Source organism: Salmo salar, chromosome 24, assembly GCF_965601325.2.
Source record: "Salmo salar chromosome 24, fSalSal1, whole genome shotgun sequence".
Taxonomy (NCBI): Eukaryota; Metazoa; Chordata; class Actinopteri; order Salmoniformes; family Salmonidae; genus Salmo; species Salmo salar.
This window is the reverse complement of record NC_138314.1, coordinates 12,451,865-12,475,953: the sequence shown is the minus strand read 5'-3', so window position 1 is coordinate 12,475,953 and position 24,089 is coordinate 12,451,865. Positions and strand designations below refer to the sequence as shown.

Below are 24,089 nucleotides of genomic sequence, written 5' to 3'. Positions count from 1 at the left end.
TCTATTGTTGTTCTGAGAAATGAAGGCTATTCCATGTGAGAAATTGCCAAGAAACTGAAGATCTCGTACAACGCTGTGTACTACTCCCTTCACAGAACAGCGCAAACTGGCTCTAACCAGAATAGAAAGAGGAGTGGGAGGCCCCAGTACACAACTGAGCAAGAGGACAAGTACATTAGTGTCTAGTTTGAGAAACAGACGCCTCACAAGTCCTCAACTGGCAGCGTCATTAAATAATACCCGCAAAACACCAGTCTAAATGTCAACCGTGAAGAGGCGACTCCGGAATGCTAGCCTTCTAGGCAGAGTTCCTCTGTCCAGTGTGTGTTCTTTTGCACATGTCAATCTTTTCTTTTTATTGGCCAGTCTGAGATATTGCTTTTTCTTTGCAGCTCTGCCTAGAAGGCCTGCATCCCGGAGTCACTGCTTCACTGTTGGAGGTTGAGACTGGTGTTTTGCAGGTACTATTTAATGAAGCTGCCAGCTGAGGACTTGATGTGCCTACGTAGATATTCCCATTGAAAAATCAGCCATTTCCAATAGTCATTTACAACATTAACAATGTCTACACTATTTCTGATCATGTAGTTACCACAATAAAGTGTTAAACAAATCAAAATATATTTTATATTTGAGATTCTTCAAAGTAGCCACCCATTGCCTTGATTACAGCTTTGCACACTCTTGGCATTATCTCAACCAGCTTCATGAGGTAGTCACCTGGAATGCATTTCAATGAAAAGGTGTTCCTTGTTAAAAAGTTAAATGTGTGGAATTTCTTTCCTTCTTAATACATTTGAGCCAATCAGTTAGGGGGTGGTATAAAGTAGATAGCCCTATTTAGTAAAAGACCAAGTCCCTATTATGTCAAGAACAGCTAAAATAAGCAAAGAGAAATGACAGTCCATCATGACTTTGAGACATGAAGGTCAGTCAATCCGGAACATTAAGACCTTTGGAAGTTCCTTCAAGTGAAATTGCAAAAACCCTCAAGCACTATGAAACTGTCTCTCATGAGGACAACACAGGAAAGGAAAACCTATTCTGCAGAGGATGAGTTCATTAGTTACCAGCCTCAGAAATAGCCCAAATAAATGCTTCAGAGTTGAAGACACATCTCAACATCAACTGTTCAGAGGAGACTGCGTAAATCAGGAATTGCTGCAAAGAAACAACTACCAAAGGACACCAATAAGAAAATACTTGCTTGGGCAAAGAAACACGAGCAATGGACATTAGACCGGTAGAAATCTGTCCTTTGGTCTGATGAGTCCAAATTGGAGATTTGTGAGACGCAGAGTAGGTGAACGGATGATCTCCGCATGCGTGGTTCCCACTGTGAAGCATGGAGGAGGTGGTGTGATGGTGCTTTGCTGGTGACACTGCCAGTGATTTATTTAGAATTCAAGGCACACTTAACCAGCGTGGCTACCACAGCATTCTGCAGCGATATGCCATCCCATCTGGTTTGCGCTTATTGGGACTATTATTTGTTTATCAACAGGACAACGACCCAACACTCCTCCAGGGTGTGTAAGGGCTATTTGACCAAGAAGGAGAGTAATGGAGTGCTGCATCAGATGATCTGGCCTCCAATCACCCGACCTCAACCCAATTGAGATGGTTTGGGATGAGTTTTTATTTATTTCACCTTTATTTAACCAGGTAGGCAAGTTGAGAACAAGTTCTCATTTACAATTGCGACCTGGCCAAGATAAAGCAAGCAGTTTGACACATACAACAACAGAGTTACACATGGAGTAAAACAAACATACAGTCAATAATACAGTAGAAAAATAAGTCTATATACAAAGTGAGCAAATGAGGTGAGATAAGGGAGGTAAAGGCAAAAAAGGCCATGGTGGCGAAGTAAATACAATATAGCAAGTAAAACACTTGAATGGTAGATTTGCAGTGGAAGAAAGTGCAAAGTAGAAATAGAAATAATGGGGTGCAAAGGAGCAAAATAAATAAATAAATAAATACAGTAGGGGTAGAGGTAGTTGTTTGGGCTAAATTATAGATGGGCTATTTTGTAAATGACATCGCCGAAGTCGAGGATCGGTAGGATGGTCAGTTTTACGAGGGTATGTTTGGCGGCATGAGTGAAAGATGCTTTGTTGCATAATAGGAAGCCAATTCTAGATGTAACTTTGGATTGGAGATGCTTAATATGAGCCTGGAAGGAGAGTTTACAGTCTAACCAGACACTAGGTATTTGTAGTTGTCCACATATTCTAAGTCAGAACCGTCCAGAGTAGTGATGCTGGTGGGGCGGGCAGGTGCAGGCAGCAATCGGTTGAAGAGCATGCATTTAGTTTGGACCGCAGAGTGAAGGAAATGCAGACAATATGCGCTCAGCATATGTGGGAACTCCTTCAAAACTGTTGGAAAAGCATTCCAGGTGAAGCTGGTTGAGAGAATGCAAGAGTGTGCAAAGCTTTCAAGGCAAAGGGTGGCTACTTTGAAGAATCTAAAATATATTTTGATTTGTTTAACACATTTTTTGGTTACTACATGATTCAATGGACTATTTCATAGTTTTGATGTCTTTACTATTATTCTACAATGTAGAAAATAGTAAAACCCTTGAATGAGTAGGTGTCAACTTTTGACTGTTACTGTGTGTGTGTGATATATATATATAAATAATAAGCTACTAAATCAACTTTCCAGCAGCACTGACTAAATCGATGAAGATGGCATGAATATGCGTAGCCTAAGCTTCTCACCATACCGGTGATCGTCTCCAAGACAGGCCTGAGCTACTGAAACAGTGCTGTTCATCAGTTGCGAATTGTTGCTTCTATTGACTGAGATTAGATTTCTCTTTTCAGCAGTAGGCATTTGCTTTGAAAACACATTTCCCAAGATGGTATTTTGACATTTGTGAAAGGCACTTTAGTCCCTCCAGGATTTTTTGTGATATTGGTGGGAAAAATGTTGGATTTTACTGCGCCAATCCTCACATTTTGCATGGCAATATGCAAGAATTTTGTGGAATTTGTAGCGGAAATGCGCTGACGAGGGAAACATTTTGTTGACGTGTGGCCTAATTGAACCATATAATGCGGAAAATGAGCACTGATTGGTTGAAATTGCGAGTCCTCTTTTTGTACTGCGGTGATGGGTCAGTATCATGAGATATTGTTAAATTATTTTACTGTTTTATGCAGAAATAATGCAGCGATTGTCAAATTTGCAAGCACTTGCATAATATGCAGGGAATTGTTGATTTTGCAAAAACAAAATGTGATCAGCGAATCCTGTAGGGGCTAAAATGTTGCTATTCACAGACACCGAAAAGAGAAATTAAATTCAGGACTGGCAGCCATTTTGAGCGAACCCATGAGTTTACCAGTCAAATTTCCAAGGTGAGAGGTTCCAAAATCCTTCTATGGATTATATTCTTATTACCGCAACACAAGTTGTTTGCTATTTGGTGTGAGTGCTGCCCAAATTCGGTCAGAGTTCAGACAGGAGTAATTGTATAATTTGGGCAAAATTATTTCAATTTATCAGTGGGCGCTGCAGCACCTCTACTTCCCGTTGCTATGGACAGGAATCAATTTTGTCAGGACATAAGTAGGGTAAAGCAGACTAGCCTAGAGAGAAAGGATCAGAAGGGTGAAAAGGACAAATGTAGCAGCCATTGACAGAGCAGGCAGATCAAAAAGGATAAGTATGTGACATTTATTGACCTAATGTAAAATGTTTTAAGTCTGATGCTAGTAGTACAGTCTGTGGCCACACCTTACAGACTTAGCAAGTCAAACTCACAGCTGGTGAGTTTGTCTGGACTGGTGCAATAGCAACAACGAGACAGCCTACAGGGAGGAGATGAGAGCCCTGGCAGAGTGGTGGCAGGGAAATAACCTCTCCCTCAACGTTAACAAAACCAAGGAGCTGATCGTGGACTTCAGGAGATAGCAGAGAGAGCACGCCCCCATCCACGTCGATGGGGCCACAGTGGAGAAGGTGAAAAGCTTCAAGTTCCTCTGCGTACACATCACTGACAATCTGAAATGGTCCACCCACACAGACACTGTGGTGAAGAAGACTCAGTGAGGTCAGTACAGGTGCATTAATACTGGGATCTCAAGGCCATCAGACTAAAATAGCCAGTCTCCACCCAGTACCCAGCCCTGAACTTAGTCACTGTCACTAGCTGGCTATTGTACATTGACATGGAACACTGGTCACTTTAATAACGTTTACATACCGTTTTACACATTTCTTCGTAACCTTTATTTAACCAGGAAGGGCTAATTGAGATTTGAAATCTTTTTTCCAATAGCATCCCTGTGGCTCAGTCGGTAGAGCATGGTCTTTGCAACGCCAGGGTTGTGGGTTCGATTCCCACGGGGGGCCAGTACAAAAAACAAAACAAAATAAAATATGCATGAAATGAAATGTATGTATTCACTACTGTAAGTCGCTCTGGATAAGAGCGTCTGCTAAATGACTAAAATGTAAAAATGTAAGTCAATATTCAATTACAGACAGACAACATGAAAATCTACAGGTAATCTAATAGTATACTGTATTCTAGTCTTGGCCATCTATTAATCTATTGCTGTACATATACAATTCTATCCACTTATTCTTCAGATATACTATATATTCTATCCACATTCTGTGCATGTCTATACATCACATACACACACATAGTTGAAGTCAAAAGTTTACATGCACTTAGGTTGGAGTCATTAAAAGTAGTTTTTCAACCACTCCACAAATTTCTTGTTAACAAACTATAGTTATAGCAAGTCAGATGTGTCATGCACAAAGTAGATGTCCTAAGTAATTTTTCCAACTATTGTTTACAGACAGATTGAGCCACAGTCCCGTGTGGCTCAGTTGGTAGCGCATGGTGTTTGCAACGCAAGGGTTGTGGGTTCGATTCCCATGGGGGACCAGTGCGGGGGGAAAAAAATTTATGAAATGTATGCATTTACTACTGTAAGTCGCTCTGGATAACAGCGTCTGCTAAATGACTAAAATGTAAATGTAAATTCCAGTGGGTCAGAAGTTTACATACACTAAGTTCACTGTGCCTTTAAAAAGCTTAGAAAATTCCAGAAAATGTCATGGCTTTAGAAGCTTCTGGTAAACTAATTGACATCATTTGAGTCAATTGGAGGTGTACCTGTGGCTGTATTTCAAGGCCTACCTTCAAACTCAGTGCCTCTTTGCTTGTCATCATGGGAAAATTTAATGAAATCAGCCAAGACCTAAGAAAAGTAATTGTAGACCTCCACAAGTCTGGTTCATCCTTGGGAGCAATTTCCAAACGCCTTAAGGTACCACGTCCATCTGTACAAACAATAGTACGCAAGTATAGACACCATGGGACCACGCAGCCGTCATACGCTCAGGAATGAGACGCGTTCTGTCTCTTAGAGATTAATGTACTTTGGTTCAAAAAGCGCAAATCAATCCCAGAATAACAGCAAAGGACCTTGTGAATATATCAGTAAAAGGTGTGTTTACGGACATAATCAATCCCTATCCCAGTCTGCTGTTCCCATATGCTTCAAGAGAGCCACCATTGTTCCTGTTCCCAAGAAAGCTAAGGTAACTGAGCTAAACGACTATTGCCCCGTAGCACTCACCTCCGTCATCATGAAGTGCTTTGAGAGACTAGTCAAGGATCATATCACCTCCACCCTACCTGACACCCTAGACCCACTACAATTTGCTTACCGCCCCAATAGGTCCACAGACGACACAATCGCAACCACACTGCACACCACCCTAACCCATCTGGACAAGACGAATACCTATGCAAGAATGTTGATTCATCAATTACAGCTCAGCATTTAACACCATAGTACCCTCCAAACTCGTCACTAAGCGCCGGAGAGGTCGACCGATTATGATTTTTCAACGTGGATACCGATTATTGGAGGACCGAAACAGCCGATACCGATTAATCCGCCGATTTTTTTTATTTATTTATAATAATGACAATTACAACAATACTGAATGAACACTTATTTTAACTTAATATAATACATCAATAAAATAAATTTAGCCTCAAATAATGAAACGTGTTCAATTTGGTTTAAATAATGCAAAAACAAAGTGTTGGAGAAGAAAGTAAAAGTGCAATATGTGCCATGTAAGAAAGCTAATGTTTAAATTCCTTGCTCAGAACATGAGAACATATGAAAGCTGGTGGTTCCTTTTAACATGAGTCTTCAATATTCCCAGGTAAGAAGTTTCAGGTTGTAGTTATTATAGGACTATTTCTCTCTATACGATTTGCATTTCATATACCTTTGACTATTGGATGTTCTTATATGCACTTTAGTATTGCCAGTGTAACAGTATATCTTCCGTCCCTATCCTCGCTCCTACCCGGGCTCGAACCAGGAACACATCGACAACAGCCACCCTCGAAGCAGCGTTACCCATGCAGAGCAAGGGGAACAACTACTCCAAGTCTCAGAGCGAGTGACGTTTGAAACGTTATTAGCGCGCACCCCGCTAACTAGCTAGCCATTTCACAATGGTTACACCAGCATAATCTTGGGAGTTGATAGGCTTGAAGTCATAAAAAGCGCAATGCTTGAAGCACAGCGAAGAGCTGCTGGCAAAACGCACGAAAGTGCTGTTTGAATGAATGCTTACGAGCCTGCTGCTGCCTACCACCGCTCAGTCAGACTGCTCTATCAAATCATAGACTTAATTATAATATAATAAACACACAAATACGAGCCTTAGGTCATTAATATTGTTGAATCTGGAAACTATCATCTCGAAAACAAAAACGTTTTTCCTTTCAGTGAAATACGGAACCGTTCTGTATTTTATCTAACGGGTGGCATCCATAAGTAAATATTCCTGTTACATTGCACAACCTTCAATGTTATGTCATAATTACGTAAAATTCTGGCAAATTAGTTCGCAACGAGCCAGGCGACCCAAACTGTTGCATATACCCTGACTCTGCGTGCAATGAACGCAAGAGAAGTGACAATTTCACCTGGTTAATATTGTCTGCTAACCTGGATTTCTTTTAGCTAAATGTGCAGGTTTAAAAATATATACTTCTGTGTATTGATTTTAAGAATGGCATTGATGTTTATGGTTAGGTACAGTCGTGCAACGATTGTGCATTTTTCGCAAATGCGCTTTTGTTAACCTGTTATGGCTAGGGGGCAGTATTTTCACGGCTGGATAAAAAAAACGTACCCGATTTAACCTGGTTACTACTCCTGCCCAGTAACTAGAATATGCATATAATTATCCTCTCTAGGCTAGGCGGGACGAATTCGTCCCACCTACGTAACAGCCACTGCTATCCTGTGGCGCGATTTTCAAAACCTTAAAAATCCTATTACTTCAATTTCTCAAACATATGACTATTTTACAGCCATTTAAAGACAAGACTCTCGTTAATCTAACCACACTGTCCGATTTCAAAAAGGCTTTACAACGAAAGCAAAACATTAGATTATGTCAGCAGAGTACCAAGCCAGAAATAATCAGACACCCAATTTTCAAGCCAGCATATAATGTCACCAAAACCCAGAAGACAGCTAAATGCAGCACTCACCTTTGATGATCTTCATCAGATGACAACCCTAGGACATTATGTTATACAATACATGCATGTTTTGTTCAATCAAGTTCATATTTATATCAAAAACCAGCTTTTTACATTAGCATGTGACGTTCAGAACTAGCATACCCCCCGCAAACTTCCGGGGAATTCGCTAACATTTTACTAAATTACTCACGATAAACGTTCACAAAAAGCATAACAATTATTTTAAGAATTATAGATACAGACCTCCTCTATGCACTCGATATGTCCGATTTTAAAATAGCTTTTTGGTGAAAGCACATTTTGCAATATTCTAAGTACATAGCCCGGGCATCACGGGCTCGCTATTTAGACACCCGGCAAGTTTAGCACTCACCATAATCATATTTACTATTATAAAAGTTTGATTACCTTTTGTTGTCTTCGTCAGAATACACACCCAGGACTGCTACTTCAATAACAAATGTTGGTTTGGTCCAAAATAATCCATCGTTATATCCGAATAGCGGCGTTTTGTTCGTGCGTTCCAGACACTATCCGAAATAGTAAAGAAGTGTCGCGCGCATGGCGCAATTCGTGACAATAAAATTCTAAGTATTCCATTACCGTACTTCGAAGCATGTCAACGACATTCTGTTTTTTCCCGGGCTCTGAGCGCCTATGGACGACGTGGGAAGTGTCACCTTAGAGCAGAGATCCTTAGTAAATGATAGAGATGGAAAAGAAGTTCAACAAATGGTCAGACAGGCCACTTCCTGTAAAGGAATCTCTCAGGTTTTGACCTGCCATTTGAGTTCTGTTATACTCACAGACACCATTCAAACAGTTTTAGAAAATGTAGGGTGTTTTCTATCCATATGTAATAAGTATATGCATATTCTAGTTACTGGGTAGGAGTGGTAACCAGATTAAATCGGGTATGTTTTTTATCCAGCCGTGTCAATACTGCCCCCTAGCCCTAACAGGTTATTGGCTTTGGATAGAAAACACTCCAAAGTTTCTAAAACTGTTTAAAGTACGGAATATTTAGAATTTTTTTGTCACGCATTGCGCCATGCGCGCGACCCTGATTTACCATTTCGGATAGTGTCTGGGACGCACGAACAAAACGCCGCTATTCGGATATAACGATGGATTATTTTGGACCAAACCAACATTTGTTATTGAAGTAGCAGTCCTGGGAGTGCATTCTGACGAAGACAACAAAAGGTAATCAAACTTTTATAATAGTAAATCTGATTTTGATGAAGGCTAAACTTGCCGGGTGTCTAAATAGCTAGCCCGTGATGGCTGGGCTATGTACTTAGAATATTGCAAAATGTGCTTTCACCAAAAAGCCATTTTAAAATCGGACATATCGAGTGCATAGAGGAGTTCTGTATCTATAATTCTTAAAATAATTGTTATGCTTTTTGTGAACGTTTATCGTGAGTAATTTAGTAAATTGTTAGCAAATTCCCCGGAAGTTTGCGGGGGGTATGCTAGTTCTGAACGTCACATGCTAATGTAAAAAGCTGTTTTTTTTATATAAATATGAACTTGATTGAACAAAACATGCATGTATTGTATAACATAATGTCCTAGGTGTGTCATCTGATGAAGATCATCAAAGGTTAGTGCTGCATTTAGCTGTCTTCTGGGTTTTTGTGACATTATATGCTAGCTTGAAAAATGGGTGTCTGATTATTTCTGGCTTGGTACTCTGCTGACATAATCTAATGTTTTGCTTTCGCTGTAAAGCCTTTTTGAAATCGGACAGTGTGGTTAGATAAAGGAGAGTCTTGTCTTTAAAATGCTGTGAAATAGTCATATGTTTGAAAAATGGAAGTTTTTGTATTTTTGAGGAATATGTAATTCGCGCCACGCCTATCATTGGATATTGGAGCAGGTGTAAGAGGTTAAATCATCCCCCGTTTGGCGAAGTCGGCTGTCTTTGTTAGGAAGAAATAGTCTTCACAGTTCGCAACGAGCCAGGCGGCCCAAACTGCTGCATATACCCTGACTCTGTTGCAAGAGAAGTGACACATTTTCCCTAGTTAAAAGAAATTAATGTTAGCAGGCAATATTAACTAAATATAAGGTTTAAAAATATATACTTGTGTAGTGATTTTAAGATAGACATTGATGTTTATGCAACGTGTACCTAAGCGATTATATGCAACGCAGGACAGGCTAGATAAACTAGTAATATCATCAACCATGTGTAGTTAACTAGTGATTATGATTGATTGATTGTTTTTTATAAGATAAGTTTAATGCTAGCTAGCAACTTACCTTGGCTTCTTATTGCATTTGCGTAACAGGCAGGCTCCTCGTGGAGTGCAATGTAAAGCAGGTGGTTAGAGCGTTGGACTAGTTAACCTGTTGGGGCTAGGGGGCAGTATTTTCACGGCTGGATAAAAAAACGTACCCGATTTAATCTGGTTACTAATCCTACCCAGTAACTAGAATATGCATATACTTATTATATATGGATAGAAAACACCCTAAAGTTTCTAAAACTGTTTGAATGGTGTCTGTGAGTATAACAGAACTCATTTGGCAGGCAAAACCCTGAGACATTTTCTGACAGGAAGTGGATACCTGATGTGTTGAATTACCTTTAAGCCTATGCCATTGAAACACACAGGGGTTGATTAATGTTTTGGCACTTCCTATTGCTTCCACTAGATGTCACCAGCCTTTACAAAGTGTTTTGAGTCTTTTACTGTGAGATCTGACCGAACAAGAGCCATGGAACGGTGATGGCCGATTAGACTCTGGCGCGCGAGTTCATGTTGGGTACCCTCGTTCCAATACGTTATAAAAGAGAATGCATTCGTCCACCTTGAATATTATTCATGTTCTGGTTAAAAAAGGCCCTAATGATTTATGCTATACAACGTTTGACATGTTTGAATGAACGGAAATATATTTTTTCCCCTCGTTCATGAAGTGAAGTCCGGCGGGCTTAGATCATGTGCTAACAAGACGGAGATTTTTGGACATAAATGATGAGCTTTTTTGAACAAAACTACATTCGTTATGGACCTGTGATACCTGGAAGTGACATCTGATGAAGAGAATCAAAGGTAATGGATTATTTACATAGTATTTTCGATTTTAGATCTCCCCAACATGGCGGCTAGTCTGTATCGCAACGCGTATTTTTCTGGGCGCAGTGCTCAGATTATTGCAAAGTGTGATTTCCCAGTAAGGTTATTTTAAAATCTGGCAAGTTGATTGCGTTCAAGAGATGTAAATCTATAATTCTTTAAATGACAATATAATATTTTACCAATGTTTTCTAATTTTAATTATTTAATTTGTGGCGCTGACTTGACTGCCGGTTATTGGAGGGAAACGATTTCCTCAACATCAATGCCATAGTAAAACGCTGTTTTTGGATATAAATATGAACTTGATAGAACTAAAAATGCATGCATTGTCTAACATAATGTCCTAGGAGTGTCATCTGATGGAGATTGTAAAAGGTTAGTGCATCATTTTAGCTGGTTTTATGGTTTTGGTGACCCTGTCTTTGAATTGACAAAACATTACTATTGTCAATGTACTCTCCTAACATAATCTAACTTTATGCTTTCGCCGTAAAACCTTTTTGAAATCGGACAACGTGGTTAGATTAAGGAGATGTTTATCTTTCAAAGGGTGTAAGATAGTTGTATGTTTGAAAAATTTGAATTTTGACATTTATTTGGTTTCAAATTTGCCGCTCTTGAAATGCACCTGCTGTTGATGGAGTGCACCACGCTAGCGTCCCACCTAGCCCATAGAGGTTAACCGTAAGGTTGCAAGATTGAATACCCGAGCTGACAAGGTAAAAATCTGTCGTTCTGCCCCTGAACAAGGCAGTTAACCCACCGTTCCTAGGCCGTCATTGAAAATAAGAATGTGTTCTTAACTGACTTGCCTAGTTAAATAAAGGTGTAAAAAATATATATAAATAAATACCGATTTACGATTGTTATGAAAACTTGAAATCGGCCCTAATGAAATCGGCCATTCCGATTAATCAGTTGACCTCTACTCCGGACCCTGGGTCTCGACCCCGCCCTGTGCAACCGGGTCCTGGACTTTGACGGGCCGCCCCCAGGTGGTGAGGGTAGGAAACAACATCTCCACCCCGCTGATCCTCAACACTGGGGCCCCACAAGGGTGTGTTCTCAGCCCTCTCCTGTACTCCCTGTTCACCCATGACTGCGTGACCATGCACGCCTCCAACTCAATCATCAAGTTTGCAGACGACACTACAGTGGTAGGCTTGATTACCAACAACGACGAGCCGGCCTACAGGGAGGAGGTGAGGGCCCTCGGAGAGTGGTGTCAGGAAAATAACCTCACACGCAACGTCAACAAAACAAAGGAGATGATCGTGGACTTCAGGAAACAGCAGAGGGAGCACCCCTATCCACATCGACGGGACAGTAGTGGAGAAGGTGAAAAGTTTTAAGTTCCTCGGCCTACACATCACGGAAAACTGAATTGGTCCACCCACATAGATAGCGTGGTGAAGAAGGCGTAACAGCTCCTCTTAAACCTCAGGAGGCTGAAGAAATTTGGCTTGTCACCAAAAACACACAAACTTTTACAGACGCACAATCGAGAGCATCCTGTCGGCCTGCATCACTGCCTGGTACGGCAACTGCGCCGCCCACAACCGTAAGGCTCTCCAGAGGGTAGTGAGGTCTGCACAACACATCACAGGGGGCAAACTACCTGCCCTCCAGGACACCTACACCACCCGATGTCACAGGAAGGCCAAAAAGATCATCAAGGACAACAACCACCCGAGCTACTGCCTGTTAACCCCGCTATCATCCAGAAGGCGAGGTCAGTACAGGTGCATCAAAGTTGGGACAGAGAGACTGAAAAACAGCTTCCATCTCAAGGCCATCAGACTGTTAACAGCCATCACTAACATTGAATCTGTATGTTGGCAGCAGCCACTCAATCTCTAGCCACTTTAATAATTGGATATAATAAATGTATCACTAGTCACTTAAACAATGCCACTTATATAATGTTTACATACCCTACATTACTCATCTCATATGTATATACTGTAATCTATACTATCTACTGCATCTTGCCTATGCTGTTCGGCAATCGCTCATCCATATATTTATATGTACATATTCTTAATCATTCCTTTACACTTGTGTGTATAAGGTAGTTGTTGTGAAATTGTTAGATTACATGTTAGATATTACTGCATGGTCAGAACTAGAAGCACAAGCATTTCGCTACACTTGCATTAACATCTGCTAACCATGTGTATGTGACCAATTAAATTTGATTTGAAGTTGCTGGAGGAAACAGGTACAAAAGTATCTATATCCACAGTAAAACGAGTCCTATATCGACACAACCTGAAAGGCCGCTCAACAAGGAAGAAGCCATTGTCTTTTTTATGGCGGTTTTGGAGCAGACTATGGTTTCCAACTGCACATGGGGACAAAAATCATACTTTTTGGAGAAATATCCTCTGGTCTGATTAAACAAAAATATAACTGTTTGGCCATAACGACCATCATTATGTTTGGAGGATAAAGGGGGATGCTTGCAAGCTGAAGAACACCATCCCAACCGTGAAGCACGGGGGTGGCAGCATCATGTTGTGGGGGAGCCTTGCTGCAGGAGGGACTGGTGCACTTCACAAAATAGATGGCATCATGAGGAAAGAAAATGATGTGGATATATTGAAGCAACATCTCAAGACATCAGTCAGGAAGTTAAAGCTTGGTCGCAAATGGGTCTTCCAAATGGACAATGACCCCCAAGCATACTTCCAAAGTTGTGGGAAAATGGCTTAAGGACAAAAGTCAAGGTATTGGAGTGGCCATCACAAAGCCCTGACCTCAATCCCATAGAATATTTGTGGGCCGAACTGAGTGTGTGCGAGCAAGGAGGCCTACGAACCTGACTCAGTTACACCAGCTCTGTCAGGAGGAATGGGCCAAAATGTACCCAACTTATTGTGGGAAGCTTGTGGAAGGCTACTTAAAACGTTTGACCCAAGTTAAACAATTTAAAGGCAATGCTACCAAATACTAATTGAGTGCATGTAAATGTCTGACCCGCTGGGAATGTGATGAAAGAAATAAAAGCTGAAATAAATCATTCTCTCTACTATTATTCTGACATTTCACATTCTTAAAATAAAGTGGTGATCCTAACTGACCTAAGACAGGGCATTTGTACTAGGATTAAATGTCAGGAATTGTGAAAAACTGAATTTAAATGTATTTGGCTAAGGTGTATGTAAACTTCAGACTTCAACTGTATTTATACTCCGGACTACAACATCGCTCATCCTAATATTCCTATATTTTTTAATTCCATTCTTTACTTTTAAAATGTATTGTTAGACATTACTGCACTGTTGGAGCTAGGAACATAAGCATTTTGCTACACCCGCAACAACATCTGCTCAATACGTGTATGCAACCCATAATATTAGATTTCACACAAAATAGCCCTGTCCTGCTACAAGCAACACAAAGCTCTCATTGATGCTGCCCTTGCCACATATGCAGCACAGCTGAGAGGGAGAGTGTGTGTGTTTGGGGTAGTGACCCTAAACCAAAGGTGAGTGAGGTGGAGAAGGGTGAACAAAAGATAAGTTACCAACCTGGTCTCAAATCATTTCGTAATATTCTGTACGTAAATCCAAGACAATACATTTAGGCAAAGGGGGATACTTAATCAGTTGTACAACTGAATGCCTCCATCTGAAATGTGTCTCCAGCATTTAACCCAACCCCTCTGAATCAGAGAGGTGCGGGGGGCTGCCTTAATCGACATCCACGTCGTCGGTGCCCAGGGAACAGTGGGTTAACTGCCTTGCTCAGGGACAAAACGACGATTTTTTACCTTGTCAGTTCGGGGATTCGATCCAGCAATTAGTATATGTTACATTTCATATGGTATGTATTAATTTGTGATTGTCCATCACCCATTTTGTATGATGTTATTAACCTGTTAGGGCTAGGGGGCAGTATTGACACGGCTGGATAAAAAAACATACCCGATTTAATCTGGTTACCACTCCTACCCAGTAACTAGAATATGCATATACTTATTACATATGGATAGAAAACACCCTAAATTTTCTAAAACTGTTTGAATGGTGTCTGTGAGTATAACAGAACTCATTTGGCAGGCAAAACCCTGAGACATTTTCTGACAGGAAGTGGATACCTGATGTGTTGTATTGCCTTTAAACCTATCCCATTGAAAAACACAGGGGCTGAGGAATATTTTGGCACTTCCTATTGCTTCCACTAGATGTCACCAGCCTTTACAAAGTGTTTTGAGTCTTCTGGAGGGAGATCTGACCGAACAAGAGCCATGGAACGATAATGTCCCATTAGACACCTGGCGCGCGAGTTCATGTTGGGTACCCTCGTTCCAATACGTTATAAAAGAGTATGCATTCGTCCACCTTGAATATTATTCATGTTCTGGTTAAAAAAGGCCCTAATGATTTATGCTATACAACGTTTGACATGTTTGAATGAACGGAAATATATTTTTTCCCCTCGTTCATGACGAGAAGTCCGGCTGGCTTAGATCATGTGCTAACAAGACGGAGATTTTTGGACATAAATGATGAGCTTTTTTGAACAAAACTACATTCGTTATGGACCTGTGATACCTGGAAGTGACATCTGATGAAGAGAATCAAAGGTAATGGATTATTTACATAGTATTTTCGATTTTAGATCTCCCCAACATGACGTCTAGTCTGTATCGCAACGCGTATTTTTCTGGGCGCAGTGCTCAGATTATTGCAAAGTGTGATTTCCCAGTAAGGTTATTTTTAAATCTGGCAAGTTGATTGCGTTCAAGAGATGTAAATCTATAATTCTTTAAATGACAATATAATATTTTACCAATGTTTTCTAATTTTAATTATTTAATTTGTGACGTTGACTTGACTGCCGGTTATTGGAGGGAAACGATTTCCTCAACATCAATGCCATAGTAAAACGCTGTTTTTGGATATAAATATGAACTTGATAGAACTAAAAATGCATGCATTGTCTAACATAATGTCCTAGGAGTGTCATCTGATGGAGATTGTAAAAGGTTAGTGCATCATTTTAGCTGGTTTTATGGTTTTGGTGACCCTGTCTTTGAATTGACAAAACATTACACACAACTCTTGTAAATGTACTGTCCTAACATACTCTAAATTTATGCTTTCGCCGTAAAACCTTTTTGAAATCGTAAAACGTGGTTAGATTAAGGAGATGTTTATCTTTCAAAGGGTGTAAAATAGTTGTATGTTTGAAAAATTTGAATTTTGACATTTATTTGGATTCAAATTTGCCGCTCTTGAAATGCACCTGCTGTTGATGGAGTGCACCACGGGTGGCACGCTAGCGTCCCACCTAGCCCATAGAGGTTAATTACAATATATATATATATATATAACAAATTAACAAAACTTACAATATGTTATGAATTGGAAACCATATATGTTTGGAATTCTAGCTAACTGACTAACGTTAGCTAAGCTAACTTGGAATTCTAGCTAACTGACTAACGTTAGCTAAGCTAAAGGTTAGGGTTAAGTTTAGGAGTTAGGTTAAAGGGTTAGGTCTAGCTAAAAGGGTTAAGGTTAGGGCTAGAAGGGTTCGCTAAAAGGGTTATGGTTAGGGTTAGCTAACATGCTAAATAGTTGCAAAGTATCTAAAAAGTAGTAAGTAGTTGAAAAGTTGTTAATTAGTTCAAATGCAAAAGTTGTCCGTGATGAGTTTCTTACTTACACCCCCGACCGACCAACCAACCTACTTAAGTAACCATCTGTCTTATTTAACCATACCAAATGTATCATATACTAATCTTTTCCGGATTTACGCTTACCATGTTACGTGTAGTCTATGAGACCAGGCTGGATTTACGTAGAAGCACTTCATGATAGGCTCATTTTCACAACCATGTATCCTACTACTGATGTAATGATAAGTGTGCATGCATCCTGTCTAATTATGTGGATAGTCTTGTTTAGGTCAGTGATGTAGACAGTCTTACATTTCTGGTTAAGCCAAGCTGACATGTCAACCGTCTATTTCTCACAACATTGCTTGGTCAGTGCTGCTATTTCTTGGAATCCCTGCCCATCCATGGACAGGGCCGACGGCTCTCGCATTGCATTGAAATGCGGAAACAAGAAGATGCGCAATTATTGCATATTAAACAAGTCAGTAAAAGTGAATAATTCTTGGGCATATCTCGTCAGTGTCTTCAACTTCAACTTAGTTCGTTTGGATATACATTGTGGGGCATTTGACGGAAAAGAAAACGAATTAACTACCACTCCTTAGAGGAAATTCGACACAATGGAAACTAACTAGACGCTCCACTGACGCAATGCCAATATGATCCGAGTCATCACACGACACGTGTGGCGTACTTCAAGTAACCTAGCCTCTTCTTTCGAGTGTTAGCTAACCGGTCAACGGCCAATATCACTTGTAAAATATGTCCCTTTATAACATAAAAAGAGCAAAGACATGTAGCTATGTTTTCTAGGCACTTACTTGCTGAACTTTGTCATGGTGGAGCTCCGTGAAGTAGTAAGCCAGAAGATGAGAGGCTATCATTGTCGTTGTAAATGTCCTTCTCTACCTCTTAGTTAGCTATGTCAATGTAATTATTTCCTAGAGGGCTTGTTCGTTAAAGTTGTCGGAAACTAATCATAACGTCGAACAAAATCTTCTCTGGCCTTCGTAATGACAACTTTATAGCGATGAAGGCTACAGAAGTCACATCGATAACTTCCACCTACTTCGAACAAGTAATTCTTAATATTCTTCGCGTCATTGCTGGCGATTGGCCACGAGGAAGGTGTGGCTTCTCTTCTTATCTAAGGACAAGCAAATTATCATAATGATGAATACTATAATTAAACACAAGATGTCCTTACATATTGTTATTTGATCTCTCAGAGCAACTTTTTTTTAAAATATATATATAATATTAGTATATCTTATTCATAGAGATATAACTATAATCGTATTTATATAAAACAGGAGTGAGTTTGGTTTGTAATACAGATTAAACTGATTTCAGAAAGCAGTTCCATCTATTGACATGACGTTCCTGTAATGACAAGAACTGCCAGAAGAAAAAAAATCTCATCATAGGAAGAAAAAAACTGTATGGGGAAGAATACAATTTAATAAGGCAGGAAATTGACAGAAGGAGAGAATTATTGCAACAACAATGTAGCAATATATCCAATTTAGCACATGCTGTAGACTATTCAGGTGCCACATTCAATTATGTAGCCCATTCAGGTGTGTGTGTTTGATGTATTATATGCACCAAGTCAAGGTCAGTTATTTTCTGCAACAAGTAACAACTGAAATCATACTGACAAGATCTCAATACTTTGGTTGACATCTGCACTTCCCATGAAGCTGAATGACTAGGCATTACAGTGATCTGAGGATTCTTCTCTATTAGACCAATAGTAGGCTACTGTCTCAGAGGATGAGGGTTGGGGTCAGTTATATTTCAATTCAGAAAGTTTTTTGTGATCTTGATATTTCAGCATGGACTATAGATATAACCTTCAGATAATGGTGTGACTCAGACAGTGCTGCTCATAGAATCTCTGAGTTGGATACAATAAAACAGATCACAAGGTCAGAACATTGGGATCTAACTCCAAACTGCTGCTGCATAGCAGCTATTGTCCAGAAGAAATGCCACACCAACAGCCACTATTGTCACACCAGAGCAATGCAAACCTACTGGCTGAAGTATGCCTATCTCTTTGTCAGTACCTACGCAGTGGTCAGGCCGTGTACTGGTCATTCTGCCAATTCTCATCCTCATTGTATCTCTCCATCCATCCATTGTATTCCTCTCCATCCATCTGAAACTTTCCCTCCTATGACTCCTTGTCGAACCCTATGGGAGTGCACTAGGGAATAGAGTGCCATGTCAGAAGCAGCCCTTGTCAATACTGTGTTCCTTCCAAACACACACAGTACCACATTAAATCACTATTAAATGAACATAAACAAAGCCATTGCAAAAGGCCATCGGTACTGATTACAGCCCTCACATTGTTCATATTGGACACAATTCAAACAAACACTCTTTCAATAAAATGTGCCTTTTTATGAGTGTAGAAAAGGTCAGTAAATATTATTATGTTTCTAAATATTTCAAGGTTTGAATATCAATTCACTCTATTGCTCTTTTCCTTCTACTAATAAAGCATTGTTCATGCAACTCAAAATACTAGCAACCAGTTTGGCATGTTTTGATCACACAGATGTACACATAAACATGAATGCAAATAGACGTCACATTGTCATGCTGCCTTAGGTCATGCATTCCAATAATGCTGTACGATATGATCATATTCCAAACACATGCTCATGTGGCAGAGGGAAATATCTGATCTAGCTGATCAGACTGAGGGGTGACTGGGAGTTTTAGGGCCCGTATTTATAAAGGGTCTCAGAGTAGGAGTGCTGAGCTAGGATCTGTCAAAGCAATCTTATTCATTATGATCTAAAAGGCAAAACTGATTTAAGATCAGCAGTCTTACTCTGAGAAGCTATATTAATACCGGCCCAGGTTCAGCTTTTGGATATAGCCTAACCCTCTACTCGGTATTCTGGTTGTATTCCCTGTCTTCTGCTTGGACAAGACAGAATAAAAGGAGCGGCAAGATAAACTAGGTAATCCATGATGCAGGTATTAAAGGATTAGCTATTTATAACTCAAAGTTTAAAGCCAAGTGTAGTTGGCCAGAGTGTGAAATGTTTAGGACATTAAGCTATCATGTTGAGATAATGTTGAATAACATTTTTATACTATATATTTATAGTGTTATTCAAAAACTGTCTCCTATTCCTCAGTCATGATGTGACTTTTACGGTGATAAACTCCCATCAGGTTCAGACCAGCTCCTCCTGGCAAAGCCCCCCAAAATGGGTTATGTCATTAATTTAATGTTCAGCGATCCACTCACTTATCTCCCATTTGTATTTTAGCCTACGAGAGAGACTACGAATAATGATAGAGCCTAAATGTCCAAGAAACAAATTAAATGTAATTTATGTGCTTCATTGCAAAACACACATATTTCATGCTCTGTTTTAACACAAACATGTTTTTTTGTGGACCTGAGTTAAGATGTAGATAAAGGATATATAAATGCAGCCAGAGAAAAAACATGACATACTGTGTACTCTAGTCCAGGTCATATTCAAAGTATGCACTCTTTTTCTGTGATAACTGTAGCTTCTATTTTCCCAAAAATATATTACAGCACTCATGACCTCTAGTGGCTAACATTATAAGTACAGTTTTCAGCCAAGCTCAATTGCTCAAGTTCAGTGGTTCCCACATTTTTTATAGTCCCGTACCCTTTAAAACATTCAACCTCCAGCTGCGTACCCCCTCTAGCACCAGGGTCAGCGCACTCTCAAATGTTGTTTTTTTCCATCATTGTAAGCCTGCCACACACACACTATACGATACATTTATTAAACGTGTGAGTTTTTGTCACAACCCGACTCGTGGGAAGTGACAAAGAGCTCTTATAGGACCAGGGAACAAACAATAATATAATAATAATAATCAACAATTCTGCTCTTTATTTCACCATCTTACATATAAAACCTTATTTGTTCATTGAAAATTGTGAATAACTCACCACAGGTTAATGAGAACGGTGTGCTTGAAAGGATGCACATAACTCTGCGATGTTGGGTTGTATTGTAGAGAGTCTCAGTCTTAAATCATTTTCCACACAGTCTGTGCCTGTATTTAGTTTTCATTCTAGTGAGGGCTGAGAATCCACTCTCACATAGGTACGTGGTTGCAAAGGGCATCAGTGTCTTTATAGTGCGATTTACCAAGGCAGGATACTCTGAGCGCAGCCCAATCCAGAAATCTGGCAGTGGCTTCTGAATAAATTAAATTTTCACAAAACCGCTTGCTGCAATTTCAATGAGGCTGTCCTGTTCAGATATCAGTAAGTGGACTGGAGGCAGGGCATGAAAGGGATAACGAATCCAGTTGTTTGTGTCATCCGTTTCGGGAAAGTACCTGCGTAATTGTGCACCCAGCTCCCTCAGGTGCTTCACTATATCACATTTGACATTGTCCGTAAGCTTGAGTTCATTTGCACACAAAAAAATCATAAAATGATGGAAGACCTGTGTGTTGTCCTTGTTAATGCAGACAGAGAAGAGCTTCAACTTCTTAATCATAGCCTCAATTTTGTCCCGCACATTGAATATAGTTGCGGAGAGTCCCTGTAATCCTAGATTCAGATCATTCAGGCGAGAAAAAACATCACCCAGATAGGCCAGTCGTGTGAGAAACTCGTCATCATGCAAGCCGTCAGACAAGTGAAAATGATGGTCAGTAAAAAAAACTTTAAGCTCGTCTCTCAATTAACAAAAAAGTGTCAATACTTTGCCCCTTGATAACCAGCGCACTTCTGTATGTTGTAAAAGCGTTACATGGTTGCTGCCCATATCATTGCATAATGCAGAAAATACACGAGAGTTCAGGGGCCTTGCTTTAACAAAGTTAACCATTTTCACTGTAGTTTCCAAAACGTCTTTCAAGCTGTCAGGCATTCCCTTGGCAGCAAGAGCCTCTCGGTGGATGCTGCAGTGTACCCAAGTGGTGTCAGGAGCAACGTTACCACTCCACTATGTCTCCTTGTCATGGCTTTTGCGCCATCAGTACAGATACCAACACATCTTGACCACCAAAATCCATTTGGTATCACAAAGCTGTCCAGTACTTTAAAAATATCATCTCATGTTGTCATAGTTTCTAGTGGTTTGCAGAAGAGGATGTCTTCCTTAATTCTCCCCCATAAACGTAACAGACATATACCAGGAGCTGTGCCAAGTATGACCCATCCAGCTATAAAGCCTAGAATTTACTGGCTTGTATGCGAAGCAGTAATTGTTTCAAAACATCTCCTGCCATGTCACTGATGCACTGTAAAACAGTGTTGTTTGATGAAGGCATTACCTGTATAGTTTCTTGGCCTTTTCCCCCAGCATTGTCCCAGCCATATCTGCAGCAGCAGGAAGAATGAAGTCCTCCACAATAGTATGGGGCTTGCCTGTCCTAGCCACTTGGTAGCTCACCATATAAGATGCTTCTAGCCCCTTCTTATTCATGGTATCTGTTGCTTTTACAAGTCTTACTTCACGAAAGTCGTCTTAATTCTTAATTCCCTTATTTTTCAAATTGTCATGTTTTGTTTCTAAACAAGTACTATCTCATGTTTTGTGAGATAGTACTTTTTAACATATTACACACTGTGGCTGAGGAAAGGCACTCTCCCAATATAAGTGAACACCAAATCAATGTAGTTCTCCTCATATTTGCACCTCTTCGATGGTCCAACATCCCTGTCTGTTGTTCGGTGCTTTCCAGGGTAAGGGGGCAGTAGCTCTTCGGCTGCATCAGATTCACAACTGTCAATGTCCATGCTAGCTGGGCTAACAACAAATGTAGAATTACTGATGCTAGCATTGGATGTACTCGTGGAAGCAGAACAACTTGTGTTGTCGACAGGTGCAGGTGTAGTACTGCTTGTAGTAGCAGTTCTACCAGTAGAGCTGGTATGTGTCTCTATGGATGCGAGCCTTACATTTTTTTTACCATTTATCAATTTCCGAGTAAACGGAATGAGCAGCAGCTACGTTTGGCTACATACGGACCGTTAGTGGAATTCCCGCGAGAGAGTAATGGTTAATGTGATTGGATGTTAATTATTTGATTAGGCTACCTGTATTTGACATGGTGTTGTTATTTCGCTGACTACTGGATGGTTTAATTTTATTTTTTGGCAGTGAAACGAGGCTACTCAGGCGAGAAAAAAACCTCACCCAAATATATAGCCCCGTTGTAAAATATAATTGGACAGTTTATATATTTTTTTAAATGTGAATCACATTTTTATTTGGCGTACCCCCGACGGCATTGTGCGACCATTACCTGAGACCATAAACCTCAAGTAAATCTATCTAGCGGCGATTTGGTTAGGTACATAGGTGAACTTTCTTAAGATGAATGCACTAAATCGCTCTGGATAAGAGTGTCTGCTAAATGAAAAAAATGTGTATGTGGGATTCAATTAATTAACGATACACATTGTCATTTATTTTCAGTGATGGAAAAAGTACCCAATTATCATACTTGAGTAAAGGTAAAGATACCTTAATAGAATATGACTCAAGTAAAAGTGAGTCACCCAGAAAAATACTACTCGAGTAAAAGTCAAAACGTATTTGGTTCTAAATATACTTAAATATCAAAAGTAAAAGTATAATAATTTCAAATTGCTTATCATTAGCACATCAGACAGATCTTTTACGGATAGCCAGCGGCACACTACAACACGCAGACATAATTTACAAACAAAGCATGTGTTAAGTCAGTCCTCCAGATCAGAGGCAGTATGGATGACCAGGGAGGTTCTCTTGATAAGTGAGTGAATTGGACAATTTTCCTGTCCTGCTAAGCATTGAACATGTACTTTTGGATGTCAGGGAAAATGTATGGAGTAAAAAGCACATTATTTTCTTTAGGAATGTAGTGGAGTAAAATTAAAAGTTGTCAACAATATAAATAGTAAAGTACAGACACCTAAAAAAACGACTTAAGTAGTACTTTAAAGTATTTTTACTTAAGTACTTTACACCACTGTTTATTTTAAGTGCCTCATTCTATTGTAAATTGGATGTGTTATCCACTGTAACATTGTAACATATCAGATATGACCACACGTAAAATACATCACCATGGTAAGCTTGGAAGTTAGTGCTGGAGTAATAAGGGTCCCCAAACGTGAGTTGATGGGTGACATGAAAAAGGTGGGTCCTTGCTCCCAATTATCTCTAATTTAGCTAAATTCAGACGAGGAAACAAAGGACTTTATGTTCACACAGAGGACTGGAAGGTTATTGTGAAGAGAAGACAAATGGTAAACACCAAGGAACAAATGAGTTTGAGTGTAGCTGTAGGCGCAATATCAACACACAAACTCTACCTGTCGGCTAGCGGACTAAACTCCACTCCATGGTGATGAAAGTTTCTAACGAACTTAACCAACGGCGTAGAGCCGAGACCAGGCTTTGTAGCTCCGACTACATTGATTCGCCCTACATCAATACTTAAAAGTGCAATTATTAAACGCTGTCACGCCCTGACCTGAGAGAGTCGTTTTTCTCCGTTTGGTTAGGTCAGGGTGTGACATGGGGTGGGCATTCTGTGTGTTGTATGTCTATGTTGTTTTTTCTTTATTGGCCGAGTATGGTTTCCAATCAGAGGCAGCTGTCATTCGTTGTCTCTGATTGGGAATCATACTTAGGCAGCCTTTTCCCCACCTGTGTTTGTGGGTTATTATTATTTCTGTGTGTGTATGCCACAGTTGCGTTTCTTGCTGTTTACCTGTTTATTGTTTTGGTTTTACCGGCACGCTGCGCCTTGGCTCATATATGACAGGGAATTTGAAGATAGAGAACGT

At 40.0% G+C, this 24,089-nt stretch overlaps 1 protein-coding gene across 1 annotated transcript in view; it reads right to left on the bottom strand.

Annotated features, from left to right (window-relative positions):
- The window catches only part of hk2 (hexokinase 2), a 79,113-nt gene extending 61,701 nt beyond the window's left edge, over window positions 1–17,412 (bottom strand). Inside the window, exon 1 of the mRNA XM_014170942.3 lies at window positions 17,104–17,412. Within this exon, the coding sequence (XP_014026417.1) occupies window positions 17,104–17,166 (63 nt within the window). The 5' untranslated portion in view covers window positions 17,167–17,412. The remainder of the gene's footprint in view (window positions 1–17,103) is intronic.
- Between the last annotated feature and the right edge of the window lie 6,677 nt (window positions 17,413–24,089).